We start from the raw sequence: 18,198 nt of genomic DNA on the forward strand, positions 1-18,198 counted from the left end.
TAAAATATTTACAAAAGTGGATACCACAAAATCTTATATCATGATGATTTATGAAAATTGAGGATTTTGTAAAACGAATAACATGTAAGCTTTGAGTTCCATTGGTAAGGTTACATGGTCGTTTAAATTTTTAAAACCCTCCAAATCTCATGAACAATGTTATTTATTTGAGTGAAAAATTAATAAAATTAATAATAATTATTGTAGAAGTGTGAAAAATGTAATCACTCGTAATGAAAAGCTTTATAAGTTTCATTAAGGGGTCAATTCCGAAATTTAGTATGTATATACTAATTTAGTATTATGTTTTACATTTTTTTTGGGTCAAATTATGTTTTTCATTTTCATTTTTATTGATTTAAAATATATTTTTCTTAACGGGTAACGGGTCGGGTCATATTACCAGAAAATATTAACGGGTTGATTTCGGGTCGGGTCATATTACCCGTTTACTTTAACAGTTATTACACGACACGACCCGTTAAGCTATCGGATATTACACGAAAACGACACGAACACGAAAAACACGACACGAATGCCAGATGTAGGTCGCATCACCAAATGCCCCCCCCCCCCCCAGATGTAGGTCGCATCACCAAATGGCCCCCCCACCCCCCCGCGCCGCAATTTCAGTATTTCAGTATTTCCACCAAATGGGCCCCCCCGGCACCTTTTGTATTTCAGTATTTCCATATGGTTAACCTATCTCTGGTTAACTATCTCTGGTTAACCTATCTCAGTATTTCCATATGGTTAACCTATCTCTGGTTAACTATCTCTGGTTAACCTATCTCAGTATTTCCATACGGTTAACCTATCTCTGGTTAATCCATCCGTATCGTCTCCCTTCTTCTCCAGCCCCTTCCAAACCCCCTCTTCTCCAAAGCAAGGACGTCGTCTCGCGTCATCTCGTCTCCTCCCCATCTTCATCTGAGAGGACGCCGACGGCTTCTCTTTGCTAGAGTAGGCGGAATCTGGATCTGCCTCCCGCCTGAAAACACTAGCGAAATTTCGTCGACCGTGTCGGGGTGTCCAAATCCGTGTCTTGACCGTGCGTTGGCCGTGCAACCAAGGTGGTAATGTTGTTGTTAATAGCTGTGAGGATGCTAGGCGTCCAATCGCTCATCCGTCCACGAATACCGTCATACGAATACTGTCCTCTAGCTTCTGTTATGAGTGAATCTCTAAATAGCTGTGAGGATGCACGTTGATACACAGATTCATCCAGCGCCGCCGTAAGTGTTGACAAACTCTGGCTAATTCTTGTATTGCTTTTATGTTTGAATAGTGTCCACGCTTGCATGTAGTGCGTGTTGGATGCAGTTATGTGTGGTACTGGGTATATTTTAAGGGAAGTTTTACGTTGAGCAATATTCTCTCAATACTTCATATGTTCAAGCGAAAGAAGGGAAAAAAAAATGAAATGAAAAACCAGATGTTTGTTTTTAAAGAATCTCTTTTTTTTGTGAGAGGTATTGTTGCTAACTTATACCAGACTTAACCAGGTCTACTACCCAAATGCTCTGTATTGTTGCTAACTTATACCAGACTTAACCAGGTCTACTACCCAAATGCTATGTATTTGGGTCATTCCCTGCCAAAATTATTTTAACCTCTATTAATGTGTTCTAATTTTGAGTACTATTATCGCTGTAGGCATCATCTGGAGTGAATTTTCTGGTCTGTCTACTGATGATATTGCTTGATGCATTGCTCTACTGTTTAATCGGTCTTTATCTGGACAAGGTACATATTTTTAGGGAAGCCTTTAAAGGAAGGGATCCTCATTTTTTTTATAACCTTTGACATGAAACAACAAGAGCTTGACCGTAGGTAGGTCAGTTTTTATTTGAATGTTTGTTAATTTCTCTTTTACAAATTTATTCTTTTCATTATGATTTTCGTCTCCTTGTTGATCATCTAAATAAGAAGTCTGCATAAGGTTTATGCTAGTAAAAAGGGGAATGCTGTGGTGTTAACTCATTAGAGCTCACACGTCTATTTTTCTAATGCTTTAGTACAACTGCAGCTCCAGCAAGTACTGGATTCGTTTATTATTTTTGCGGCCCAACAATCTGACACCAAAGATTTAGAATTTCGTTCATCGGCATCGCTGTCCTCTGGTGAACCTTCCCTTCTCAGCTTTCCATGGATGCTTTACGGCCCATCAAACATTCAAATAGTCCCATTTCCAAGTCATGAATACACTGATGACGAGTTCCAGTCCACCATAAAAACTTTGATGGGTGTATTTTATGCATACCTTAAGTTTTGTATATCTACATTGCTGTTATAATTTTGTATATCTGTTAGTTTAGATGTTTTGACAAGCTCTATTTGGTTGATCTGGAACTTGGATGAGCAGGTGTCTTCTGGGATTCCTCTACCCAATTTCTCGGTTGATCAGCTATTCGGTGTTTGAGAAGGTTTGGTAAGTGTTATGATAACTCTAATTGGAATAAAGTTGATGATTTACCTTAGTCACCATATTGTTTCCGTTTACTTATGTATTCTATCTTTGTTAATGTTTTGGGCCAAAGTGTCATTCTTCATCCTTTATGTTTATTTGTATGTTTTGGATCAAAATCTTTTGGACTGCAACCCCTTTTTCTTTGTAATGTTTCAGGAACAAAAGATAATAGAAGGTCTTTATATGATGGGTCTGCAAGATGGGGTATTCCATCTCTCATGGTTCCATACGTCGTGGGTGCAACATCAACAAATTCGCTCATACCAAGTTAACCATATTATGTTAGCTGTTCGTATTTCTTTCATTCCATCGGTATGCTCCCAAGTACCTATAATTTTGATCCGCTTGCCAGAACCAAGGTGTCTTTCTGTGGAAACCTTCATCAACAATCGTCCTTTTTTATGGTTTTCCAGCTTCTCACAGCTGCTCTTCCTACACCCCAAGATATCTGGTGTCAAACAGTTGCCCGTTTCCTTATTTCTTCGATAACATGGTTGGCTGTCATTGTGGCGTCGATTGTACAAGTTCGTGAAGAAGGTTGGACAAGTGGAATGAGGGAAAGTGGCTCGACCGACAAAAAAGAAAAGTAGCCCAATCCTAGAACCTGGCAAAATAACCATCAATGAATTCCCGAGCAATTCTCAACCAACATATGTGATTTATTCCCGTAAAGATTCTATAATACAGAAGACTCCTTACCGTTGAAGCAGGATGAGTTATACATCCGGCGAGCACCGGTGAAGAACACAAGCTAAGCTGGAGCTCAGGTTTATATTCCATCAAGAGAAAGGGGGCAGACTGGTAAGAAGTCCCATTTGCTTAATTTCTCTTTTCTGAAATTTGAGTCCATTAGTTGTTAATTTTCAACCTATTATGTTCAATGATGTTTTAGATTGTAAAGGAAAAGGATTGAATGTAGTGTAGAATCCTTTTGAATTCAAACTTTTCTTATATGATCAGGTCCTTCCGAGGGAGTATGGAATTAGATATCCATGGAACTTCATTACGGAACATCACGTTCACAATTCTGGTCTAGAAGTTTAGCCATGACAAGGATTGCAAGAAGGCGAGTTTTTTGGTGTAGATAATGCCAGAGCATCTTTGGCAGCGATAACCTTTGAAATGAAACAAGAAGAGCTTGACTGTAGGTAGGTCTGTTTAATTTGAATGTTTGTGAATTTCTCTTTTAACAAATTCATTCATTCATTCTTTTCATTACGATTTTTGTCTACTTGTAGATGCATCCAAATAAGAAATCTGCGTAAGGTTTATGCTGGTAAAAAGGGGAAATGCTGTGCTGTTTACTCATTACAGCTCACCGTGTATGAAAACCGGATTCAATCTGGGTTCTTCAAATTCAAGCCCCCCCTCCCCCCCCAAATTTGAGCAGTTTGTGTTACCCGGTTAGTCATTTTCATGCTCACTATTTAATCGCGGACATTAATCTAAAGTGTTCAGTCGGTATCATAATTTCTGGTAATTTCATGCTCATTGAACGTATCAACTTATGTGTGTGTGTGTGTGACTGCTTGAATCAGGACTTATCGAATTAAGGCGGCTGCAAGGAAATTTGAGCCTTGGCCTGTAGAGATACGATTTTGCAAGGAAGCTAGGTACCCTCTAGACTTATTGGATGTGAAGATTTGTACGATTGAATTTGTGATTAATGTACTTGGATTTTATTAAATTTTCATGATTTTATAGAGTTTTTCATTTAAATTTGTGGGTTTTAGTTTAAATTGTGGGTTTTGGAGAATTCTTCATTAACTTTCTGGGTTCTTTTGGGATGTGATAATAGATGGGCACGCTTATATGTTTTCTAATGTTCTCTTATCAACTCTTAATGTTGAAATAGTCAGCCATTAATGTTGGATTAATCAAAGTTGGGCATGAGTTCATATGTTTTTCAATGTTTTTATAAAAACAACTAATTTTCACTTGGTTTTGAGTAGATAATGATGTTTTAAGTAGAATAGTGGGCAATTCATTTGTGATCGTATGAAAATAAATTTTTCTGGATTTGTCTGCTATTGGCTATTATGATTTTGTCTGGCTATTGGACTCTCTGAAAATGTGCTTTGGCTTTTTTAATTCAAAAAACTAAAACTGATTTCATTTGTTGACGATTTGTTATGAGGTATTGATAACATGGAGAAATTGACACTGATTCTATTATTATCTGTACATCAGTTTGTAATATCTAATCTTAATATATATATATTTGCTAGTTAGACTGAAGGAGGCACTTGAATTACTTTTTCTCCAATCCATTTCATCAATTTATCAAGCTTTAGTTGAAGCTCCTGGGAAGCATATGTATTATATTGCCAACCTTGAAAAGCCTTGGAAAATAATGTCAGTTGTTGCTATTAGGGAAAATGACAAGTCACCCATTTCAGTTACTGTTAAATAGTCTGTTATCTCTAAATGTAATTAGCTGTGCTAATGCTTGTGATTAGTTAGACCTGTTATAAGGTACGTAGTTAAGGGGTATCTTTGTAAATAGCCAAAGGCTATATATATGTCTTCATAGTGTACAAAATAATTAATTCAGAAATATAATTGTAAAGCTTACAGAGGAAGTTTCCAGTTTCTATAGTTGCTCCTCCAACTCTTTTTCCTAATTTAATTTTTTTAAGCTTGAATTCCTTTTTCTTATATGTAGTTTTGATTTTTTTGGGAGTTAGTAGCTTTGGTTTCGACGTTGTTTTGTTTGTGATAGATCTCAGTATATTGCAAATATTTTGCAAGTTGATGTGTTAAAGATTTTGCATTAACTTATTTTTTCATTTGCCTGTGTTCTAATCCAAAAGGTTTAAAGTTTGGTTACAATAAAAGAAGTAATAAAAATTATTACTATGACACAATAACATTGTGAGAGGTCTTTTATTAATCTCTCTATCAATGACAGTAGCAAATATATCATAGATGAGATTAATATTTAAAGCCATGTTTATTAGGGTGTTGGTATTCGCCCGGAGGGGTTGTTTACCTTGGGGTTGCAACGAATGTGGAGATTCGTTAGACCAATGATCAATTGATAGAAAATATCATTAAGCCGAGCACAAATGAATATTAAATCTTAACATTGGGAGAATACTAGAATTCTTTTTTTTTTAGTTTTATTTTTATTTTTTATTTGCCAATATTAGGAGTCTCAAAACCAAGTAGTGTTATATTTGAATGAATCTTTATTTGATCCATTGAAAGTAAAATCATAATTTTTTGGCAATTACACGCACTCACACTCCTAAATACTCATAGCACAAACAAATGGTGGACTCAGATAAACACCCACAAATACATATACTACACACAGATACTATAATGGTTTCTTCTCAGAATGCTTATCAAGACGTTTGACTCTGTTGGTTCTATTTTTGAAGTTAGAAAAGCTCATGTGTTGCTTCTACAGGAGACTAGAACATTGATGGAAGCAGCCTTGGCAAATTTGCAACTTAAGGAAAATAGTTTGAAGACTTAAAGGAGTTGTAACTTATAAAGAATTTGGTTCAAATGCTCTCTTCAAGCTCCCCAACATGCAAGGTATCTGTAAAATCAGGGGATATAGTCAATTAATTTAATTTTTTTTATATAACTCAAGCTTCTGATCATTTTCCTGCGTCATTGCTTAGTTTTGTTCATTGAAAATTTGAGGGGTGAATTTTGACCTTTTGATCCCATTTGTGATGATCAAGTGCATAATTGTCTTTGATCTATGTGGGAACCAAGGAACTCACTTCCCTTTCATGCTTTGAATTCACTCTCAGTCTGGAGATTATATAATCATTTGGGCATGGTTAATTATCTTTCCCCTCTTCAGTCTCTAGGGTATAGCTTCTGTCTGGTTATATGGGATTAGATTTGTGTCATTAATGTCAAATATTTTGAGTTAAACGTGATTATATTCCTTGTTGTAAGCTATAGTCTTTCTTCCTTCATTTCTCAAAAAGAGGTTAATTTTTGCATTTTGTAGACGCAAAGGGGTTTTCATTGGCATGTCTAGTGTGATGAAATCATGTTTTTTGGATTATGGTGCTTATTCTGATTCTTATGTGGAACTATAGGTGATATAAAATTATAGGCTTGGGGTAGTACGTTATGTAGTCTTTTCCTTCAAAGATAGTTGAGTGCCTCATAATAGATGTATCCCTTGGTTTGTGATTTTGTTGCTCGATTACTGAGGTTTATATGTTGGTGCCCTTTGCTTGGTTCTTTAGTCAAATTTTGCCAAGATTCTAGAAACATTTCTTTATCTATTGAAGTTTTGAAGTATTATTCAACATATGATTGTTAATTTTATTTGTTTTTTTGTTTGTTGGGGTTTTGCAGCCAGACCAATGATATATTTCGGATGAACAAAGGCTGTTGAATCTATAAATTCATCTCTTAGATGTGGCATAGAAGTCCCAGAAATGCTCTGTGAGGTATGAGAAGAATCAGTTAGGCTGCATGTGGGGATTTGATCTGATTTCTGATAAGAGGCATGGAAGTAAGCAAGTTGTTGGTAAGAAATCTAAACAATTGCTGTTGGAGGAAACTATCTAATAAAATGGGTAGTTAATAATGTTCTTTGTATTTCTATTTTCATATAAACAATACAAATTCTTTGTTCCTCATGTTTTGTAAATTTTTCAGTTTATGAAATGGGATAATTAAATTTGTTGTTTTGGACATCAAGAAGTCGATACTTATTCAAATACCCTCACACCCAGAACTTCAGTGATTCTCTAGAGTGCGCATATAATTTTGGAACAAAATGCTAGAGTTCAAAATATTTAGTGTTGTAAAACCAATTTACTTTCAAAGGATCAAGTGGGCATCCATCAACGCAGTGTGTTTATAATCTATTTGACATTCCTGCGGCAACGCGCGGGCAACAGTTCTAGTTCTAAGCTGAAGCTGTGGAACATATCAAATGAAACTTATAAATAGTCATTTCATAACTGTCATTGAATAGAAAATGAAAACAGATAAATGGAGTTTTATTGTCCTTGATGCATCATTTTGTTTGTATTGATTTCAGATTTTGTAACTGAAAGGACACAATGGAGCTGGTAAAAGCACAACGATATCAATGCTTGTTGGCTGCCTTTGCCCTACTTCAGGTGATGCTTTGGTTTTTGGGAAGAATATTGTTATAGAAATGGTAATATCTCTTTTACAAGCATCACTCAAGCATTAAGCAGTACTAAAATAAGGTCATAAAGTTTGGGTGTGTCATTCTTACTCAACCCTGACTGACTCTCATACAACATGATTGACGAACATTACTGTCTGTGACAAGAATATGACATGAGAAGTTGGCCAATCATTAGCCAACAAATTGTAGGGTTCAGGCCAGAAGGAGGCTGTTGAGTTTTGAAGTGTTGGCACATTAAATGTCCACTTTGGAGAAGGACTCTGGACGTCCACTTTTTATTTTAAAAAAGAGGACGGCATTGGCAGGGCCTACCCTGCAATATGGTAAATGATGTGACCATCCATTTTCAAGTCCTTTACAACAATCCCCTTAGAAGGACAAGCCAAACTTGAAATCTTTTTAACTATTTGATTATTGCCATAATCATTTCACAATTGGAAGGACCGTTCTTTATTTTATTTGATCCAATAATTGATTAAGTAGTTTCCAGTCTAGCTAATCGTTTGCAAGGATGATCCTTTAGTGTGATATAAAAGCTGGACAGTTTAGTCCACTTTGAAGTATCTTCCTGTATACAGGTCTATGTTATAACAAAGGCGTTCTTTTATATATTTCTTATCTGTTTACTTTCTGCTTACTTTTGTTAATTTTGGGAACAGTTCAATGTTTGTTTGATATTGTGTTTAATTTGAATGTATAGGATGAGATACGGAAGGAATTGGGGGTGTGTCCTCAAAATGATATCCTTTCTCCAGAGTTGACGGTAAGCATGCTCTGTTGTCCATTTTGAATATAATAAGTCCTTTGAAGGTACTAGCAAGATTATGTTTTATCTTCCACATGCAGAAATTGCTGCAAGATATCTTATGGGTACTTTAATATATTTTATGTGAAGTATGTGGAGGTCATAAATGCTAAAAAAATTTGCTCTAAGATATCTTATGGGTACTTTAATGTATTTTATGTTAAGTTGGTGGAGTTCATCAAATGATTAGATACGTAAGAACTCTAACTCAATCTCTCGACCATTTTGATTTTGATTTATAATGAAAAAGTAACTATCCCAAGTAGTTATGATGTTTTATGGTTGCTCATTGTTGCAAACAATGGGTTTCTGGGTGCTCAGAGAATCAGTTTTATATTGTAGTTTTATATTTTTTGGTTGGTAAATCAAAATATTAAGTTGTTACAAGGACAAGGATCCAGATTCAATACATGAACAACAAAACTCTATAAGCTGCCTAAATTTCATAGGTTAAAAGATCAGAGTCCTAGTCCAACAGAAAATCTGACAAGGAAGACTCCCTGATATCTACAGTGACTGAGGCAGCTGGGGGTGACAAAAAATTAGTCTGATCCTATGGTTCATCCACAACCCTGAATAATCCAAAAGATTCAATCTGATCTCATTTAGCTGACTCTCAAACTGCCATTTGAGGAAGCTTCTCTGTTAAATCTGTTTGCCATTTCCTACTCAAAAATGGTGCAGATAGGGTTTTTCAGGCTTATGGGAAGGGGAAGTTGACACTTGTGGCATGCTCCAAAAAGGGAGACCTAATTCATGTGTACAACCTGATTGGTGCATTTATGCCAGAAAAGATCAGAGTCTGTTGATCATTTGTTTCCTCACTGTCCGGTGGCTTTAAATCTATGGTTGAAGTTTTTTTATGGAGTATGGTATCGGTTGGGGGATTGTTATTCTTTTATGTTAGGGAAACATAAATTACCAGGACAGGGGAAGAAAACCAAGGTCTTATGGGGCTGCATATTTTCAGCTATCTTTTGGATGGAAAGAAACATGCTGATTTTTTAGGACTACGAAGTCAGTAGAAGGGAGGACCTTTGGGATAAAGTTCAGTTATGGTCATCTCTGTGGGCATTGGTTACTACAGAATTTAGAGATTTGTCTTTTTTCTTTTTCAGAATTTGAGTCTTGGATCTGCTAAAAGGCTTTCAGAGTAATAATCAACAACAAACCAAGAAACATACAGAATTTAGAGATTTGTCTTCTCTTATTCAGAACTACAAACCAAGAATCATACAGAATACAGAGATCTGTCTTTTTCTTCAGAGTTGAGTCTTAGATCAACTAAAGGCTAAGTAGTAAGCAACAACAAACCAGGAAACCCCATCACCCTGAGATTGCTGGGGAATCAATCCGGTGGAAATTATGGTGTGTTCTTCATCTTGAAGTCACAGTCCTCCCACTTCTTAGGGGTATCAGCATAGCCATTTGGCGACTTTGGAGTCCTGCAAGGCGGTGGAGACCAGGGGTTTGGATCCCCACGTATCTCTTCCAAATTCCAAATCTTGGGACTCTCGGGCTGAAAACAAAAACCAAAAAGAGGTTGTTACCAAAATCCATACTGGGCATAAAAAAAGTATTTTTCTTGGAAATGAAATCCAAAGCTCACCTCAGGTTCACTAGGCGAAGGCTCGCGTGGAGATGTAAGCTTCTTGGAAGAATCTGAACAAAAGATGAGATCTGATAAGTTAATGCCAGGAAAGTAATCAATATCAAAAAACCCAACTATATATATATATATATATATATATGTATATGTATATGTATAATACCGGTGTCTCCTCTAATTTCTATCAGACGGAGATTATACTGATGAGAATGAATGTTATCAGCCATGTCCCCTTCCTTATCAGGGCAAATGGGCTGACTTGGCATAACCCTGTGCTGTGTGTGTGTCTTCATCGGTGTGTTTAGAGAAGCCATTGTTATCACAGAAATTATCTTGGAAGACTGATTAATTTTTGGCCTGAGAGATAAGGTGGCTTTGTACCCGACCTTTCTATGGATCTTCCACTTTTACTTTAGCCAACTTTACTCTGTTTTTTTTTTTTTTTTTTTTTTTTGTTATGTTTTTGTTTTTTTTCTCCTTTAAAAAGGGAGACAACTGGTGTCAAGCCATGTTTGTTCTCCCCTTCTGGCCCCGAAGGGGTTGTGTGAAATTTTACCCTACATGTGGCCACAGTCAAGCAAACTCACCAACTCAGAGCATTGAACCTAGGACTTTTCACATTTTTTTATTTACTGGGGAGCTGCAGTCCGAATCCTTACCATTGGGATACTCTCGTCCTCTAATTAACTTAAACATAATATTTTTTTCAAAAGAAGGCTTTATAGCTAAAATGGTCTTTGAGATTTGAAATCGATACAACTGGTCCCTGAGTTTGTCTACAATTAATCATTTTGGTCATTTCGTGAAAAAAATCTTCATAAAATAAAGATAAAATGATAAAAATATTCTTAATTTTTGTCAAATCATTTTGGCCTATTATTTATCAAATTGAACGTAATTTTGTCATTTTGAACCTTATTTAACATAATTTTTCACTGAATGATCAAAATGATTGATGGTGGACAATTTCAGAAATCACTTCTATTGATTTCAAATCTCAGGTATCAAAGTGAAGAGTTGGACAAATCTCAGAGATCATTTTGACTAAAAAGTTCAAAAAAATTAAATCATTTTCAATTTCTAAAAACTCGTTTAATTTTTGGGGAAATTACATTTGTACCCCTCAAGTTTGAGTGTAATTGTAACTTGTACAATAAATATTTTAATGGGAGCTTTAACGAAAAGTTTTCGGTACTGTTTACTTTTATGAAAAATCATATTTTTACGCTAAAAAGTTAATCTTGATACTATTCACTTGACTTTTTATTTTGTTCTTATCGTTAAAACTCAAATTTTTCAAAATTTTTAAATTAATTTTACTTATTTTAATCTCATATATTTAGGTAGTCAAACCATCAATTTACCCTTAATTTTTTGTGGTGGAAATAAAGGCAAGATATATAAAAGACAGAATGAAAATAACTTCTCCTTTTGGTACGCATATGAACTTATCTTATGATTTAGACAAAAGCCCAATTATTGCCACGATTTAGACACCCTCGGCACGGAGGCTTCTCTTGGAAGGCTGATTATTTTACGCCTGACGCGCATCCCAAGGAATCCGGTGGTTCTACAATGGTACTGGACTTAGCATCCGTATTGTATTTTTGTGACATACTTTATATTTTAATAAATTGTGTCATGCATCACTCATTAAAGTAGGTTAATATAAACCGATTCGAAATTGACCGTTAATATTATCTGGTAATATGATCCGGTCTGTTATCCTATAAAGAAAATATATTTTAAATCAATAAATAATGAAAATGAAAAACATAATTTGACCCAAAAAGAATGGAAAACATAATACTAAATTAGTATATGCATACCACATTGTCACATAAATATTACTTCAAAACATAAAAGAAAACATTTGTCTTTGGAGTACTACATACTCTAAAATAAGAGTAATGAAAAAATATTAGTACATTACTACTATATACCAAATGTTCAAGGATATGCAAAATGAAAGGATTTGTGTTTCAAGATTGAGGAACCTTGCATGTCTTTGATAATAAAAACCCTTCATTTTTCATCAATCACAAAGGGAAATGGTGTTAGAACTTTGGTTTGATATATTAATTTTGCACTCAAATAAAAAAAACTATTTAAGAGATTTGGAGGGTTTTAAAAATCTAAATGACCATGTAACCATCGGCTAAGTGTTGATGATGCAATCACGAGCGTTCATATATGCTTTTACATTTTTCAGACTTGTACATTAATGATTATGAATTTTATTTATCTTGAACTCCTTAAAAATACTATTCATAAGGGTTTGTATGGTTTTAGAAATTCAAACGATGATGTACTCATTCTCAAAGCGTAGAGGATACGATTACGAGCATTTGTATATTTTTTTCACATTTTTTCACGATTACAAGTGTTTGTATACGATTACGAGGATATGATTATCAACCTATATTTATTATTATATATCCATGTATGAGTGTTTTTGTATTTGGACAAGACTAAGCTACCGAGTTATTTAACTAAGATTAAAGTTGTGGTTGTGCATTTGTTGATTTGCTTATACTTGTGAAATAGGAATTGACCACGGTGGTGGATTATTGTGTTAATAATTCGGAGCAATGATGCTTTGAAATTCAGGTACAGGAAATATGGCAGACCTTTACAGAAATTGATTTTATTAAATTTTGTGAAGTGTTATATGTCCTTCATCTTTTTGGTTGGTTAATGTGGTTGGATATTAATTGGATAATTGCTTTAGTTGAGTGTTTACTAGTTATTGATTATGCTAGAATGTTCTTCGTTGATAATAGGATGTAATATATGTGAAACCTGATTTGAGATTATTTGTGCATCACTCATGTGTGAGAAGTGGTTGGAACTTCGGTTTGAGAAAGGGATTGGAAATGAGGGTAGTTGGAAAGGATCCTTTGTGTAGTTGAGCCAAACTCTTAGTAAGTACCAAGTCTCAAGTAAGCCCACAATGCACAGTTTCTTTGAGGGTAATTCGGGATTGGCAACGGAAGGGTTTTGGCAAGATGACTAACAAAAGGGGAAATTGGGATGATTGAGTTACAGGGGGTTAATTAGTATAATAGAACATTCGAACCACCACTGCATTAGTAAAATGCAAGGTATGTGACGTGTAGGTTCACGTGTTTTATTATATGAATTAACGGGTAGAGACGAAAAGTATTGCATTGCATTCATGCATTGTTATCGATAATGATTTGGTACTTGATTACATGATTATAACACGTAATTTAGTATTGTTACTTTACTGTGGTAAGGTTTTGTCCCTATTGAGCTGCTGAAGCTCATCATTCTCTTGTTATGCAGGTTTATGAACTAAACAGTCTAAGAGGGTAGATGGAATGAGATCAAATTAGATGTGAGGCTAGAATTTGTATTTATTTATTTTTAGCCTTGTTAGAATTTTGGATTTCTTTTTATAAGAGGAATTTTACTTTTCACCCCGTTTTAGTTTTGTTTTATTTATTTAGTTTTTAGCTCATGTTTCAGATCCAGAGTTTTTTTTTCCACTGACCTTGGGTCCGGGGCTTGACAGTATGTGTTCTGTCAACATTTTTACAGGTGTGGTGCTTGATATTGGATGATTTTGGCTCTCTGCTTTCTCAATCTGTATTAATTTTAAGCATGAATATAGTTGTGTGGAATTCTCGTGGTTTTGGCTACCAAATTTCAAAATAATGTTACTAACTTAAAGCAGACCCAAAAAATGGAGATTCTTGTGAGTTGTGAGCCTAGAATTAGTGGCACAAGAGCCCTATATGTGGTCAAATCGCTAGGCTTTCCTTCATTTGAAATAGTGGATGCTAATGGGTTATCTGGAAGGCTGTGGCTTCTTTGGGATAACAAGAAGGTTAATATTGATGTCATTGGCACCAACAATCCATCTCGGCTTGTGTGAGGGGATCTAGTTATAATCCTTGGTTGTTTACGTTCATTTATGCTAGCCTTTGTAATGCGAAGAGAAGAAAATTGTGGGATTACCTTAATGGTGTAGTTGACTGCCACCAATTGCCTTCGATGCTAGCAAGGGATTTTAATGAAATGTTAGAGGTGGGTGATAAATTAGGTGGTGCTTCTCTTTGTAGGATCAAGGACCTTAAATCTTGGGTGGATACAAATAGTCTGCTGGACTTGGGATATGTTGGTCCTAAATTCACTTAGACTAACAAGAGGACTCTAGAACGAATTGATAGAGGCTTATGTAATATGGCATGGAGAAACTTATTCCCAGAAGCATGTGTTTTCCATTTACCACGTACTAAATCTGATCATTGTCATCTCAAAATTAGTCTTCAATCTACTCATGTCCCTAATTCTCTTCAAATAACTTTTAGATTTGAGGCTATGTGGCTTAGGCATGACGCATTTGATGAGCTTATTGCAGAAAATTGGGGCAATTCTCATGGTTCTGCCATGGACAAAACTTGTGCTTTAGTTGAGCCTTTGAAAAGATGGAATATTCATGTCTTTGGGCACTTAACTTGGAGCGGGAATTAATTTTAGAGTTCAATGAAATTTTAAATCAGGAAGCTATCTTTTGGCATCAAAAGTCTAGATTGAAATGGTTATAAGACGACAACCGTAATACCAACTTTTTCCATCTTACCACGATTATGAGAAGAAGGAGAAATAGGATTAAGGGATCAAAAGTCTAGATTGAAATGGTTATAAGACGGCAATCGTAATACCAAATTTTTCAATCTTACCACGATTGTGAGAAGAAGGAGAAATAGGATTAAGGAGAAGAAGCTCATTGGACGCATTGTTAGTAGAAGAAGAAGCTCCTTGGACGCATTGTTGGTATCCATAAAGCATTGTGTAGAGGTCCAAACAATTTTCTTCTTAACTTGGAGCGGGAATTAATTTCAGAGTTCAATGAAATTTTAAATCAGGAAGCGATCTTCTGGCATCAAAAGTCTAGATTGAAATGGTTATAAGACGACAATCGTAATACCAAATTTTTCCATCTTACCACGATTGTGAGAAGTAGAAGAAGAAGCTCCTTGGACGCATTGTTGGTATCCATAAGCATTGTGTAGAGGTCCAAACAATTTTCTTCTTAACTTGGAGCGGGAATTAATTTAAGAGTTCAATGAAATTTTAAATCAGGAAGTTATCTTCTGGCATCAAAAGTCTAGATTGAAATGGTTATAAGACGACAATCGTAATACCAAATTTTTCCATCTTACCACGATTGTGAGAAGAAGGAGAAATAGGATTAAGGGATTGAAGAATGACCAAGGTGAATGGATTGTAGACCCTGATGACCTGCAGAGTCTTGCTATGGAGTACTTTCATACACTCTTCTCTCATGAACAATGGTCTAAACATGTTACTCCTTTACCTAAACTCTTTCCTTCTATTCATTTGGATGATATTGGATCACTTATTAGAGAGATTGACTCGGCTGAATTTTAGAATAGCCTTTTCAATATTGGAGGTATTAAAGCACCATGTATACATGGGTTTCCTGCTTGCTTTTATCAAGCTCAATGAAGTAGATGTGCAAGTGATATTGTTGATATGGTTAAAACAACATTTCAAACTCATAGTTTGCCTCATGATTTGAATAGAACGTTAATTGCTCTTGTGCCAAAAATTGAGAATCCTCAAAGGATGCTGAATTTTAGACCAATTAGTTTATGTTGCACTTTATATAAGGGCATAACTAAGATTTTTGTAGCTAGGGCATTTTCTCCCTAAATTGATAAGTCCAAATCAAGCTAGTTTTGTGCCTGACAAACATATAACGGATAATATTCTCATTGCACAAGAGATTTTTTATAAGTTTAGAAGGTCCAAGGGTGAGAAAGGATTTTTGGCTTGGAAAATTGATTTGTCCAAGGCTTATGATTACTTAAACTGGAGCTTTATCAGTAGTGTGCTCTATGAGATTGACTTACCTAAAAGTTTGATTCATTTTATTATGGACTGCATATCCTCTGTTAAATACCAAGTCAGTGTTAATGGTGAATTAACTGATAACTTCATGCCTAGTAATGGTATTAGGCAAGGGGATCCCTTGTCCCCTTATATTTTTGTTCTTTTTATCGAGAAGTTGTCTCACATTATTACTAATGAAGTTAATTCTGGTCAATGGAAACTTGTTAAAGCTTCTCAATTTAGTTCCAGCGTCTTTCACATTTTCTTCACAGATGATATTATGCTCTTTGCAGATGCAACACCAAAACAAGCTAGGGTGATGAAGAGATGTATTGAAAAATTCTGCTTAACATCTGGCCAAGCAGTCAACTTTGAGAAATCTATGTTGTATTGTTCTCCTAATACTTATGCAAATGAGGCTAAAGAAATCAGTGCTATTTGTGGATCTCCGTTGTCTACTAATCTTGGAAATTATTTAGGGATGCCATTGATCCAATGTAGAGTCTCTAAGTCAACTTACAAGGGCGTGATTGATAAAGTTCAGAGTAAACTTTCTTCTTGGAAGAGTAATGTCCTTTCAATGGCCGGAAGAGCCACATTGATCCAAGCAGTCACCTTTGCAATATCAGTGTATGCTATGCAAACCACTAAGCTCCTGGCTAGTGTATGTGAGCACTTGTATAAGGTGAACATAAACTTCTTTTGGAAGGACTCTCAGCAGAAAAAGAAAATTCATTTATGTCAATGTAACCTTGTATGCAGGCCCAAGTGCGTTGGAGGTGTGGGATTAAAGAAAACGGCAGAGATGAATCAAGCTTTGATATATAAAATTGGATGGAGAATTCATGCTAAGGATACAAGTCTCTAGGCAAAAATCTATGAGGCGAAACATTTGCAAGGAATCTCTATTTTGGATACTAAACTACATGAGAAGTCTGACTGCTCTTACACTTGGAAAGGAATTCTTGATGGAACTGAGTTGTTGCACAAAGGAATGAAAAGGAGAATTAGGAAAGGTGATGGTGTCAAGTTTTGGAAAGATCATTGGATGTTGAGTGATCTTTTAATTAATTATATTGATGCTAATAACTTTTCCAAGGAGGACTTTTCAATCTCTTTTTTCCTTCGGGATGGTTGGTGGGATGTTAGTAAGTTAAGATCTGCTCTTCTAGAAAACTTGGTCAAAAAAATAATCAGTTGGCCTGCTGGAATTATTGGTGCTGGAAAGGAGAAACTTATATGGGGATGCACTTAAAATGGAAATTTCAATGTAAAAATGGCCTATAATGTGTTATATGATTGTACAAGAAAGCCTGTGTTTGATTGGCTTGGGATTTGCACCCTTAATATCTCCCCTCCCCACCAACCTCCCAAACAAAAAAAAAAAAAAAAAAAAAAAAAAACTTAAATTCTTCCTTTGGCTCATTGGTCAAGTTAAGTTACTTACTAATAAGCTAATAACCAAAACAAACTTAACTGTGGATTCCTCTTGCCTTTGGAAACCATAACACATATTCTGAAGGAATGTAACAGAGCTAAATGCATTTGGGATATTTTACGGATTCTTTCTCACTTGCGCAATACTTTTAAATTGGACTTGAAAGCTTGGTTGATGGCTAACGTGACGTCCAAGGTAATGTGGTCTAACAAGATAACATGGAATTGTTTGTTTGTCTTTGCTTGCTGGTATATTTGGAAATGGAGGAACCACTAGATTTTTTATGTCGATTTCTCCCTCCCTAGTGATCCTTAAAAGGTTATTGTTGGCGCTGCTTCTGAATGGATGGATTCCTTTCTAAAATTTGATAAACCACATTCTCGGATGCATGTTATGTTGAAGTGGGAGCCTCCAATTTTTGGTTGGCACAACTTGAATGTGGATGGATCTAGGAAAATAGTTTCGAGCAACCTCGGTGCTAGAGGGATTCTTCATGACCACAATGGTGATTGCTTGGGAGGTTTCTCTATTAATCTTAGCTTGCTATTGAAAAAAGCATATCTAAGTTAACCATCGAGATGAACTTTTCCTCTCCTATATTATTGTTGAACCAGTCCGTGCAAGATGTTTTTCACCCCCTTGCTACCCTTTTGAAGAGTTGTAGGGACTTGATGAGACGAATTGAGCATTGTGAGCTAACGCATATTTTTTCAGGGAAGCGAACAATGTTGCAGATCAGCTAGCCAAATGAAGCTACAATCTGGACCTTGGGTTGTGTTCTTTTCTATTTCCTCCCCACTAGCTTATGGAACATCCAACGGATGATATTGTAGGTGTCCCTATGGGC

General features: G+C 35.6%; 1 protein-coding gene across 1 annotated transcript; it reads left to right on the forward strand.

Annotated features, from left to right (window-relative positions):
* The first annotated feature begins 849 nt into the window (after positions 1 to 849).
* On the forward strand, positions 850 to 13,318 carry LOC137712092 (ABC transporter A family member 1-like). Its single transcript, XM_088683998.1, has 14 exons — positions 850 to 1,235; positions 1,657 to 1,746; positions 2,030 to 2,426; positions 2,627 to 2,782; positions 2,884 to 3,059; positions 3,178 to 3,185; positions 3,525 to 3,618; positions 3,709 to 3,850; positions 6,875 to 6,977; positions 7,513 to 7,654; positions 7,774 to 7,809; positions 7,903 to 7,936; positions 8,314 to 8,376; positions 12,575 to 13,318. Exons 3-14 carry the CDS (start codon positions 2,358 to 2,360, stop codon positions 12,620 to 12,622), a joined length of 1,071 nt encoding a protein of 356 aa, XP_088540124.1. The 5' UTR covers positions 850 to 1,235; positions 1,657 to 1,746; positions 2,030 to 2,357; the 3' UTR covers positions 12,623 to 13,318.
* Positions 13,319 to 18,198: the final 4,880 nt, after the last annotated feature.

This window comes from Pyrus communis, chromosome 14 (genome assembly GCF_041283825.1).
Source record: "Pyrus communis isolate YQ-2024b chromosome 14, ASM4128382v1, whole genome shotgun sequence".
In the NCBI taxonomy this organism is placed as follows: Eukaryota; Viridiplantae; Streptophyta; class Magnoliopsida; order Rosales; family Rosaceae; genus Pyrus; species Pyrus communis.

Bases quoted from the DNA above. Each gene is read 5' to 3' on its own strand.
- LOC137712092 (XM_088683998.1), top strand. From the start codon at position 2,358: ATGAGCAGGTGTCTTCTGGGATTCCTCTACCCAATTTCTCGGTTGATC. The intron at 7,810-7,902 runs GCCAGAAGGAGG...ATTTTAAAAAAG, and splicing joins CAACAAATTGTAGGGTTCAG to AGGACGGCATTGGCAGGGCC. The intron at 7,937-8,313 runs GTAAATGATGTG...TTGAATGTATAG, and splicing joins AGGGCCTACCCTGCAATATG to GATGAGATACGGAAGGAATT.